The sequence below is a fragment of the Marmota marmota genome, unplaced genomic scaffold (assembly GCF_001458135.2).
Source record: "Marmota marmota marmota unplaced genomic scaffold, marMar, whole genome shotgun sequence".
Lineage (NCBI taxonomy): Eukaryota > Metazoa > Chordata > Mammalia > Rodentia > Sciuridae > Marmota > Marmota marmota.
Window position 1 is genome coordinate 16,890,517 of NW_025999998.1, and position 12,730 is coordinate 16,903,246.

The window sequence follows — 12,730 nt, forward strand, 5'->3', positions numbered from 1 at the left end:
CTACTGAGCCATATCCCCATCCCTTTTTATTTTATTTTGAGACAGGGTCATGCTAAGTTGCTTGTGGCCTTGCTGTTTCTGGGGTTCTCTTTGAACTTGTGATCCCCTGCCTGAGCCTCCTAAGCCACTGGGATTATAGGCATACTGTCATATTTTGTCTACAAGGAAGGTAAAATACAAACAGAGCACCCTGATTTCTTCCCCTCAACACTCTCTATGAACCTGCAAACCTAGAGAATGTTGCTCAAAGTTTAATCAAATGTGATAAAAATGATCAGTTAAAGTATTAAACTGATTAATTATTAACTAATCATATTAAGTATTATTAATTGTTGTTCTCATGAGAGAACCTCTAGCTGTGTTAAGCTGTAAGCATGGAAATCACCTGTTTTTCTTTTTTATGTATAGCTTTCATATCCTGCAGCTGTTTCTATTGCATTCTTCCATTTCTAGTAGACTCAATTTTGAGAATGGAATAAATTAAGGAACTTTTATAATATATGGATTAAAAGGGATCTATAAGAGTCTAATGTTACACAAATAGAATGTTCCTTTATATAATAGCCCAAGGAATTAATTTATATTTGGTATGAAGCAAAGTTTAAATTAATCTCCTACTTCATTCAGTGTGAACAATTTAAGTAAGATTATCACAAGATGTACAATTATAAAAATCACTAGCTTATTCACATATCATGTATTTATTTTCAGGTTCCTTAATTTTTATTGAATTATTCTAAAACCCATTAGTTTGACCTTGGATCTTTTTTTTTTTTTAACCAAAATTAGTACCCCCTTCTCATTGCTGTCCACCCCAAGGAAAAAGAACATCCTAGCATTATTGATTTAGGTCACTAGTGGACTACTTCCTGTGTGACTTCTCTTTGGAAAGTTCGAAGTAATCCAGATAACTATTCTCTCCTCTCAGACAATCAAGTCAGCAGAAAGCATTTCTCCGGGTAGCTTCCCCTTCCGGGTGATGTTTCCTTTCTCTAAACAGGGTGTGGGTGTGGGGAGAAACAAAACAAAACAGACTTCACACAGAAAAAAGTTCAGTTTTGATTTTGCCTATGAACCTATTTCTAGTAGAATAGGAGAGATACAGCACTAGAATTCAGATCACAGAAAGTGTTTTCTGGTAGATCCCCTGTAGATTACAGGGGATAGGAGATGCTCTTCTATATGAAGATGTTTAGAGGAAAGAGAATGGTTTTTCTGCCTGCCCCAAATGAAAGTATTGTTACGGTTTTCATGGATTAAAAGTCATACACGTACCGTGCAATGAGTGTAAATAATAAGGTACAGAGGGATGTGAGGGCCCCACAAATGATGCCGTCGTTCAAGATTTATGTGTGGTTAACATAAGCAGGATAGTACTGGGCATGCTGCTCTCTATAACCTGTCTTTCACTGAATAGTTTGTAGACTCTTCTATGTTGATATCTGTGCTCTGTCTGTAGCATTCTTTTCTTTCTTTTTTTTTTTTTTGATAAATAAAAATTGTATGTATTTATGGTGTGCAACATGATGCTTTGATACATGTTTACTTTGTGGCCTGGCTAACTCAAGCTAATTAACAATGCATTACCTTACATACTTTTCATGTATTTGTGATGAGAACACTGAAAATCTATTCTTAGCAGTTTTATTTTTTATCTTAATTTGTTTTTTATTGGTGCATTATAATTATGCATTATAGTGGGATTCCTTATGCTGTATTCATACATGTACATAATGTAAATTGCTCAATCTCCTTTCCCAGTTCCTTTGTTTTTTCTTCCTCCTCCCTCCCCCTGATCCATTTGCTCTACTCTGCTAATGTCCCTTCTATTATTATTATTATTATTTCAACTAGAGCATTATTATTGTATAATAAGTGGGATTCATTGTGGTATGTTTGTACATGATCATAGCATAAGACAAATGTTTATAATGAAAACTTTTCTTCTTTCTCTCCTTATTAAGAGAGAGTGTATGACTATAGCCATCAAAGAATTTTAATTTTCATTTTTTTGGCCTGGTTTAATTCCTCCACAGAAGAAAATTCTTCTTTAGAGTTGAGTATGCATCATTCATTCATTCATTCAGCAAACATTTATTGAGCACCTCTTAGATTACAAATCTTGAAGAAATACAGACACAGCTTTGCTAGCTCAGAACTAGGTTCCCTTTCACAAACACAGCAGGTTCTTCATTGTTTTCCACAATTAGACTGGATCTGTCTTTACTTTCCTTTTAGTAATTTTCAAGTATACAGTCTGAAGTTAATTGCAGTCACCATGATGTACAGTAGATCTCTTGGCTTATTCTTCCTGTCTAACTGAAGTTTTGTGTCCTTTGACTATCTCCCAATTCCCTCAACCCCCAACCTCTGCTAACTACCATTTTACTTTCTGTTTCTGTAAATTCAATTTTTTTTGGATTCCACATACGCTACAGTTTGGTTCTGGTATGTTCCACAAAGGCCTGTGTGTTAAAGGCTTAGTCCCCAGGGTGGTGCTATTGGGAGATGGTGGAACCTTCTGGAGGTAGGGCATTGTGTGAGGTCCTTAGGTCATTGGGGCATGCCTTGAAGGGGATTGTGGGACCTGGTTCCCTCCTTCCTCTTTTAATTCTTGGCCGTAGGTGAGTAGGATCTCCTTCTTTGTGAAGGCTGGATAGCATTCTATTGTGCATATATACCACAGTTTCTTTATCTATTCAGCCATTGATAGACACTTAAGTTGATGCCATGTCTTGGCTTTTATGAATAATATGCAGCATTCTTTTTTAGTGACTTTATTGTATGGATGAATCACAGTTGATTTACATAGTTCCCTCTTTTTTAAAAAATATGTTTTGGTTGTCGATGGAGATTTATTTTATTTGTTTATACTTGGTGCTGGAACCCAGTGCCTCACACGTGCTAGGCAAGCACTCTACACTGAGCTACAACCCCAGCTCATAGTTCCCTCTTAATAGACATTTAAGTCATGTTCCATTTATTCATTTTCTAAACCTGCATTCTTTCATATACTAGCCACTAGCCATGTGTGGCAATTTAACTTAATTAAAATTAAATAATAGTAAAGGTCAGTTCCTTGATCACATGGACCACATAACATGTGCTCTGTATGGGTAACTCGCAAAGATGTTGAACTTTTCTGTCATTATATTAAGTTATACTGGACAGTGTTGTTCTAAACTACTGTTTTTCAGACTTTTGTGAGTGCATATTTCCATTTGTTTCATTATTCATCTATTCATTTATTTAGCAAATAATTACTAAATCCCTCCTATGCTCTAGACTCTGTGCTAGGTACTTGCATATCTCATTCATAAAGTGACATAAATTACTGGCTTCATAATGATTAGATTCTTTTTTTTTTTTTTTGTACTGGGGATTGAACCCAGGGTTACTTAACCACTGAGCCACATCCCCACTCCTTTTTATTATTTTTATCTTTATTTTTTGTTTTGAGACAGAGTCAGGCTTTGTTGCTTAAGGCTTCTCTTAGTTGTTGAGCCTGGCCTTGAACTTGCAGTCCTCCTACCTCTGCCTCCCAATGCTTTGGGATTATAGGTGCCCATCATTATGCCTGGCCATAATGCTTAAATCCTATTAAACTAAAGTTTCTTGAATACTTACTCCTAGTAAATATACATGTATTTATAAGTTGTATATGCATTATATTATGCTTCCATATTATAAAGTATGTTCAAGTAGGAAAAAGAGTAAGATAAAAATGTGAATAATTTGTGAAGTAGGCTTCCTGAATCCTACCTCAGAGTCCACTGTTCTGAATGATGTCCTGTTTTAGATATCATCTTTAAAGGGTCTTCCAGCCAGTGCTCCAAGTGAATAGATTTCTATTTTTATATATTTTCTAAATCTACTTATTTCATGACCCCTCCACTCCCGTTTTAATTGTCTGTAGATCCTATACTGTTTGAGTTTGTACTCATGTATTCATCTAGCAAATTTGTTTATACTGTGTGCCTGGTAGATGCTATGAAATTGAATGATTTTTTTAAAAAGGGTTAAAAGGGTTAAAAAAGTCTTTAAAAAAATATATATGTTTAATTGTCAATGGATTTTTATTTTATTTATTTATATGTGGTGCTGAGAATCGAACCCAGTGCTACACACATGCTAGGCAAGCGCTCTACCATTGAGCCACAACCCCAGCCCTTGAAGGATGTTTTAGTTGAACTTTGTATTAACGTGACCAAAGTACTCAACAAGAATAACTTAAAGGAGGAAAAATTTTATTTGGAGCACACGGTTTTAAAAGTCTCAGTCTGTAGACATCTGACTCCATTACTCTGGGCCATAGGTGAGACAGAACATCATGCGGAAGGGCTCAGTGGAGGAAAACTTCTCACATGGCGGATGCAGGGAGCAGAGAGAGAAAGAGAGGGAAGGAGCCATAGGAAAGATCTACCTTTCCAGGGCGCACTCTCAGAGACCCATCTCCAGGCACAACCCACCTGCCTACAGTTAACACCCAGTTAGTCCACTTAAACCAGGATGGGCTGATTAGGTTACAGCTCTCGCAATGCAATCATTTCATCTCTGAATATTCCTGCATTAACAGGAGCTTTTGGATGACACCTCATATTCAAACTTTAACAAATGATTTAGGGTCCTTGTCTTCAGATGAAGTGGACTAGCAAATAAAGGCTTTGGATACAGAGTGTTATGGAAATGTTGCAGATGGACATTTAAAGAGGCATTGTTTGGCAGGATGGAGGACAACTCTCAAGTAGTCCTCTTTGCTTGGTTATTGTACCTTCTCTGTTTTGGGACTTGATGCAATTACAGGTTTCTTCAACAAGTTCTTTTGTTTTCTCCATGGTCTTGTCTTTTCTTTTGAAAAATATAAAATTCTAACTGGCTGATTTAAGAATATTGAGCCAGATATTGTGTACTAGCAGAGAAATGAAAAGTTGTGCTGCAGTTGTGTATAATGAATCAAAATGCATTCTGCTGTCATATATACCTAATTAAAATTAAAAAAAATATTGAGCCAGTGTAGATGCTCCCACTAAATGTTTTTTTATATTAAGATGTTCACTCACTTTTCTTTCTAAACTTAGATCTTAGGGTTGGGAGGACTGACTCTGTAGAGGCCAGAAACTAAGCACCAGCAATCATGTAGCTCCAGCTGGTAGGAAGAAGCAAAGCCATCCCCCAGAGGTGGGCGTTTATTCTTGTATTCATTTAACAAATATTTAAAAAATCCTTTCTATGTGGAAAAGCTACTTAATTAGAAATAACTTTCCTCTCATTTACTTTTTTTTCTTTTTAAAAAGTTTGTTTTAATTAGTTATATATGACAGTAGAATGCACTACTATACTTTGATGTATCATACATAGATGGGGTATAATTTCTCATTTTTCTGAGTATACATATTATAGAATCACATTGGTCATACAGTCACATACATACATAAAGTAATAATGTCTGTTTTATTCTACTGTCTTTCTTATCCCCACATCCCATGCCTTTCCCTCCTTTCACTTCCCTCTATCTGATCTAAGGTAACATTATTTATTTACTTATTTATTTTGCGTTACAATTCTTAATACACATAAATACCATGCTTTTTGTATTTCTGTTTGTATATAAAATATGTCGACATCCAGTTCAAGTCTTCATATATGTACTTTGTATAATAATGATCATCACATTTCAACATCCTTGTTACTCCCCTACCCGCTTCCTTTCTCTCCCACCCCTCTTCCCTATCTTGAATTCATCTATTCCTCCCATGCTCTTCCTCCCTACCCCACTATGAGTCAACCTCCTTATCAGAGAAAACATTTGGTATTTGTTTTTTTGGGATTGGCTGACTTCACTTAGCATTATCTTCTCCAAAGCTATCCATTTACCTGCAAATACCATGGTTTGTTCTTTTTTAATGCTGAGTAAAATTCCATTGTGTATATATGCCACATTTTTTTTATCCATTCATCCACTGAAGGACATCTAGGTTGGCTCCACAGTTTAGCTATTGTGAATTGTGCTGCTATAACTTTGATGTAGCTGTGTCCCTGTAGTATGCTGTTTTTTGTTTTGTTTTTGAGAGAGAGAGAGAGAATTTTAGTATTTATTTTTTAGTTTTCGGTGGACACAACATCTTTGTTTGTATGTGGTGCTGAGGATCGAACCCAGGCCGCACGCATGCCAGGCGAGCGCGCTACTGCTGGAGCCACATCCCCAGCCCATAGTATGCTGTTTTTAAGTCCTTTGGATGAGAAGAGGAGTAGCTGGGTCAAATGGTGGTTCCATACCCAGTTTTTAGCTGGGTCAAATGGTGGTTCCATACCCAGTTTTCCAAGCAATCTCCATACTGCTTTCCAAATTGGCTGCACCAGTTTGCAGTCCCACCAGCAATGTATGAGTGTACCTTTTTCCCCACATCCTCACTAACACTTATTGTTGTTTGTCTTCATAATAGCTGCCATTCTGACTGGAGTGGGATGATATCTTAGAGTGGTTTTGATTTGCATTTTTCTGATTGCTAGAGATGATGAGCATTTTTTCATATACTTATTGATTGATTGTATATCCTCTTCTGAGAAGTATCTGTTCAGGTCCTTAGCCCATTTGTTGATTGAGTTATTTGTTTTTTTAGTGTTTAGCTTTTTGAGTTCTTTATATACCCTAGAGATTAGTTTCTGAAGAACATAATGGATTCTGCTACTTACAGAAAATTTAGAAATGAAAGAACTGACCACATGTTATCTTTTCTTCTCTTTTAGGGCAAGTTAAAGTCTTCAGAGCTCTGTATACATTTGAACCCAGAACTGTAAGTATTCAGTTTCTAACCTTAAAGTTGATATAAAAACCTAAGGTGAAATCTTAGAATAGTTTTGATTTGCACTTCTCTATGCTAGTGATGATGAACTTTTGTTCATATATTTGTTGATTGATTGTATATCATCTTCTGAGAAGGACTTAAAAACAGCATACTACAGGGACACAGCCACATCAATGTTTATAGCAGCACAATTCACAATAGCTGAACTTTGAAGCCAACCTAGATGCCCTTCAATAGATGAATGGATAAAAATAATGTGGCATATATACACAATGGAATATTACTCAGCAATAAGAGAGAATAAAATCATGGCATTTTCAGGTAAATGGATGGAATTGGAGAAGATAATGCTAAGTGAAGTTAGCCAATCCCAAAAAACCAAATGCTGAATGTTTTCTCTGATATAAGGAGGCTGATTCATAGTGCGGAAGGGAGGGGGAGCATGGGAAGAATAGACGAACTCTAGATAGGGCAGAGGGGTGGGAGGGGAAGGGAGAGAGCATGAGGTTAGAAATGATGGTGGAATGTGATGGACATTATCCAAACTACATGAATGAAGGAATGAATTGGTGTGAATATACTTTGTATACAAAAGAGATATGAAAAAATTGTGTTCTACATGTGTAATATTAATTATAATGCATTCTGCTATCATATATAAATAAAAAATTTAATAAAAAACCCAAGGTGAGCACACTAATACCATTATAAGTAATTATGGCTATTTCAGAATAAATAAAAATATTTTCTTTTAAAAACAAAAGAATCCTAGGGCACTAACTATTGATGAGTTCTATTGAAGGTAGATCAGTCTGGATTTGATTTTACAAAGCAATCTGCCTGGGCAAGAGTATCCTGGCATAGTTAGTAAAGTCAAACTAAAGAACATGGTGGAATAATAAAGCCATGTTCTTGTTCGTGGTAATCTGAATGGAGGTTATGTAGTTGAGTTCTCAGGGTTCAGCTATGCTGGAGCATATGGTTCTCTAGTTCTCTTAAAAGAGCTCTATGGAAATTTGTGTTTTGACTTGCAAGTTGTATGCTTGCCACACAATTTAACTTTCTTAGGTGGAAACTTTAATATGAGTTTAAGCACCATTTAGGTTATAACCCACTCAGGATAATTTGGAAATGAATCAGAGTATTTTATAAATGATTTAACTTGCTAATAATTAACTCTTTGTAGCAATTTCTTATTATGAATACCTACATATTAAGGATATGAACACCTTGTTGAACTGAATTAAACTAATTTAAATGAATTTAATGAGTTTAAATTTAAATTAAATGAAGTTTCACTATTCTTTAGTCTTAAATGCAAACCTTACAGTTTTGTCCAGGACATGTAAGAATAGGCTGTTTTTATATGTGTATTTTCTCATCCATGCATTTAAAACTAACACTTTCTCTTTAAAATATCTTGTTGTTTTATCTTTTGTCATTGTTGTTTTAATACATTATGAAACAATTACCAAGAGAAATTTTGAAAAGAGAAATGTGCTATCTCTTAACAGATAATCAAGCTAAATGGAAAGGATAATGTAATGAAATTAACATTTTTTTTTTATTAAGTATATGTTAAGTGACAAAAAAAAAACTAAGGTGATTTCATTTAGGCATTTCCTCTGGCCCATCTGGTCTACCTTTTTTTTTTTTTTTTGACAGACATAAGTGACTCATAGGAATGGATAAATGGTCACTTCCTATTGCTGTTCCACAGTGTGCAAGCTAAAGTCCCTGGGTTGATTTGCAGGTCCTCCAAGTCTGAACTGCTGTGCTCCCAGGGCAGTTTTTTCTCTACTGGATGTATTTTCCATTGTTAGAGTTTCTGTTATCCATGCCTAAGTTCACACGTATTTCCATGGTTCAGTGAGCCCCTGCAATGTACCAGACGCTGATCCAGGCCTTGAGGATAGTGTGACCACAACAGAAAGGACTCAAGCAGCTTGCATCCTGGTGGGAGAGTCAGGCATTAGGCCCACAAATGAATGTGATTGTCAGGGGCTCTGTGTCATGGAGAAAGGAGGGAAGGGGCAGAGAGGTGAAAAGAGGGTATTCAGGGATGACCATTCTATAAAGGTGACCTGTGAACAGAGACCTGAAGGAATGGAGGGAGCAGACAGAACAGCAAGTTCCAGTAGCATCTTTGATGGATTCTAGAACAGCAGAGAAGACAACGTGGCCTGGAAAATCATGCCTATGAGAGGGAAGTAGGTATGTGTGCAGGGGGACAAGATGAGGACTAGGGCAGAGGGCCTTGTAGGTCTCAGTTGGACTTTGCTCTGGGTGAGATGGGAAGCAGTTGAAAGGGTCTGAGTCTGGGAGTGGTGAGATAGTTTTAGAAGAATCCCTCTAGCTAAGGAGTGGAAAGACATCTAGGAGGTTGGAAGCTTCTGATACAGCCGTGATTAATAGTGAAGCAGGGGGTTCAGATAGTTAGGAGGCAAAGGAGAAAGAAACCAAGAAAGGAAACCTGCTCTTGATGATTCTTCTTTCTTACATGCTGTTGACTTCCCTCTGTGGGCGGTGGCCAAGCCAGCTTGCTGCCAGCTTCATCTGGGTTTGCCCTAGACCTGGCTCTCCTTGGAACCAGGCTCCTCAGAAAGTTGCACAGAATAAGTGGCTCTGGGCACTGACTCACTGCTATAGTTCTAGAGCCTGCCTGCAAATCCAAAATCTATTGTTTACTCACTGTGTGAATTGACTTAACCTCTCTGCCATCATTTCCTCATTTGAAAATGGGAATACTACTTGCCATTCTGCAGTGGAGTGCTCTTGGGATCATGGTGTGAGGTAATATTCAAAGCCCAGCACCTGGTGGGCCCCAGTAAGTCATAGCAGTCAGTGTAGCTGACATGGGGTACATGCATATTCAAAAGACTTCCTAAACAAAGTGTTTCCGAAATAAGGAGGCGTTGGGTGGGCGTTTTATTCTCACCAAGGGGTTTCCGTGTTGGTGAGGGAAGGAACAGGGAGTGTTTTAGTTTGCTAAGTCTGCCATCACAGAGCATCTCGACTGAATAGCTTAAGCAACAGAAATTTATTTTCTCAGAATTCCAAGAGCAAGTCCAGAAATCTAAAATCAAGGTGCCAGCTTGGTTGATTTCTTCTGAGGCCTGTCTCCTTGGCTTGTAGATGGCCATTTTCTCCTTCTGTCTTCACATGGTCCCTTCCCTTGTGTGTCTGTGTCCCTATCTCCTCTTTTTATAAGAACTCCAGTCATATTGGATGGGGACTAACCCTAAAGACTACCTGTTAACTTAATTATCTCTTTAATGACCTTATCTCTGAATATAATCATATTCTGAGATAGTGGGGGATAGGATTTCAACATAAGAGTTTTTTGGGTGGGGACACAAAAAGCCATAACAGGTATGGAAGTATGAGGCCCAGAAGGTGGCGTCCCACAGAGAGGGCTGACATTCCGTGCCTCTGATTGTCCTTATCAGTTGGTTCCCAGGTTGCATGCGCCCAGAGGAGGATAAGCATGGGAAGGGTGGGTGGCCATCAGCTACCTTCCTGGGCCTCTCCATGAGTGAACCATTCTCAGCAGTGGCCCTTGGCTCTGGAGTGGGATGTGTTCTCCTTCGTGTGTCCTTAGTTGACATCATCTTTGTCTGTCTCCCTGACCTCTCCTCCCTCTTTGGTTCTTCTTGACCTGGTTCGTGGACTCACTTTTATCACATGGACTCCAGCTTCTCCATTCCGGCTTCATTCTCGCTGGATTGATGTTCCTAAAATGTGGTTTTGATCCCACCACTGGCTTTACATCTTTATTTGACAAAAGATATGGTCCTCTGTAGTCCAGCCCGCTTCCAGCCCAGCTGGGCTCTGTTCCTTCCTCTAGTGGACCATACAGGCAGGATTCGACTCACAGTAGAACCCAAGTCTGGCCAAATGTGGTGGGACATACCTGTAATCCCAGCAGCTCCTGAGACTAAGCCAGGAAGATCAGCAACTTAGTAAGGTCCTAAGCAACTCAGCGAGACCCTGTCTTTTAAAATAAAATTTGAAAAAGGGCTGGGGGTGTGGCTCAGTGGTTAAGTGCCCCTGGATTCAATCCCCAGTACCAAAAAAAGAAAAAAGAAAGAAAAGAATCTGAGTCTTGACCCTTTCTGGACCCATGGTGTTGCTTCTTTTAAGCTCATGTGAGCTACTTCCTCTTCCGTAACTCTTCTTGGACAGCTGCAGCTAGCAATGGGATGCCTCTTCTACCTCTGAACTTCTGTCTATACTTTCAGTCCTACTTGCTGCCACAATGTTCATGGCTTTAGGATTTGCTCTGCCTACTTAGCAGCTGTGTGAGCTTAGCAAATTACCTAACTTCTCTATCCCTATACTTGCACCTATGAAGTGAGAATAATAATAATCATATAGGGTTCAGTAAGAATTAAGAGAGATTACATATGATGCTGCTGTTACTAATTAAGGAGTAATTGGTATTATTTAAAGGAGTAGTAGTGGTTATATTAACAGATATTTAACAAATATTTTTGATTCAGTGATACATTGATTAATTTACCTACAATTCTGCCCCAGAATGGAGTTTCTCCTGTGCTTACAAAACAAAACAAAATAAAACAAAACAAAAAAAACCCAAAACTGCTATTTTTGAATGCACAGAAGAAAATATACACTAATGCATTAAGGTTATGTTTTTTTCTTAATTCTATATTTATGGTGTTGCTCTAAATATAAAATTTTAATTATATCTGGTCCTGAGGACCTAGGCTGTGGTCACTAATGACCACCCAAGCCCTGTTGCCCTCACAATCCTCTCCTCTTTCCCTCCCCTCCCCTCCATCCATATATTGAAGGAGTCACATGTGGTGGAATAGGCAGCCCCTGGCTCCCACAGGCTTCCTGACTGGTTAAGCATTCATGCTGTGCCTGTTGTTAAATTTTGAATTTAATCTGAGAACTGGGTTTATTTGCATTTGTTCCTGAATGAGAATTTCTCTTGGTCTTTATGCCCCGTGACTAGCAGGTATCTTTTCTACAGGGACAGATATACCATGGCACATCCTAAACGGACCTGGCCTCTTTAAAGTCACTGTAACCAAACAAGACTAAAGAACTGATCTGGATACCTAGGGATGTCTTTCAACATATGCAATATGCTGGGGAGGCCTGGGTCCTGTTCCACTATTGACTGTTCCACCCTCAGGAGATAGTGACAGCAATGCCCAAGGAACAGGTAGAACCTGAGGCCACTGTGGCTCCTGGTCCTTGCTGCCAGCCCATTTCTCATGTATCTTGCATAAAGGCGGAGTAGTCCTGGAGTCATCCAGCCCCATTTGGTTCTTCTCTCTAAGCGCCTGGTCCAGTAAAGTGTCACACAGAGAACTGCTGGGACTGGATAGACCAGTATGAAGATTGGGGCAGAACAGCATTGTGTGCTGGAGGAGCATTGAATTCTGAAGGGGAGCCAAAATCTTGCTCTGTAGTAAAGGTTTGCTGAGCAGGTTTTTTTTTTTTAAGAGAGAGAGAGAGAATTATTTTTTTTTTAATATTTAATTTTTAGTTCTCAGCGAACACAACATTTTTGTTTGTATGTGGTGCTGAGGATCGAACCCAGGCCGCACGCATGCCAGACAAGCGCGCTACCGCTTGAGCCATATCCCCAGCCCTTGCTGAGCAGGTTTATAGCTCATCTACCTCCAAAGCAGCTCTAGAATCCAACTCTAAACATAAGGTAGAGCCAGCCATGCTCCTCATTCTTATTTGTAGCAAATTCTTTTAACTTCTCTGGGTCTGGTTGTGAAATAAAGATTATACCCTTGACCCAGCCCTGCCTGGGGTTGTTTTGTGGAGCAAATGTGGTCAAGTATGCTTTGCAAGTAAAAGGTGCTACTGTTGGTTTTGTTGTACTACATTATCAGGGGGTGGGAAATGAGTAATGACAGTTTATATTCCAAGGCCTC

At 38.5% G+C, this 12,730-nt stretch overlaps 1 protein-coding gene across 1 annotated transcript in view; it reads left to right on the forward strand.

Annotated features, from left to right (window-relative positions):
- Ostf1 (osteoclast stimulating factor 1) overlaps positions 1-12,730 on the forward strand; it is a 53,553-nt gene that overhangs the window by 19,825 nt on the left and 20,998 nt on the right. The window contains exon 2 of the mRNA XM_015492939.2: positions 6,748-6,794. Coding sequence (XP_015348425.1) covers positions 6,748-6,794 — 47 coding nt within the window. The remainder of the gene's footprint in view (positions 1-6,747; positions 6,795-12,730) is intronic.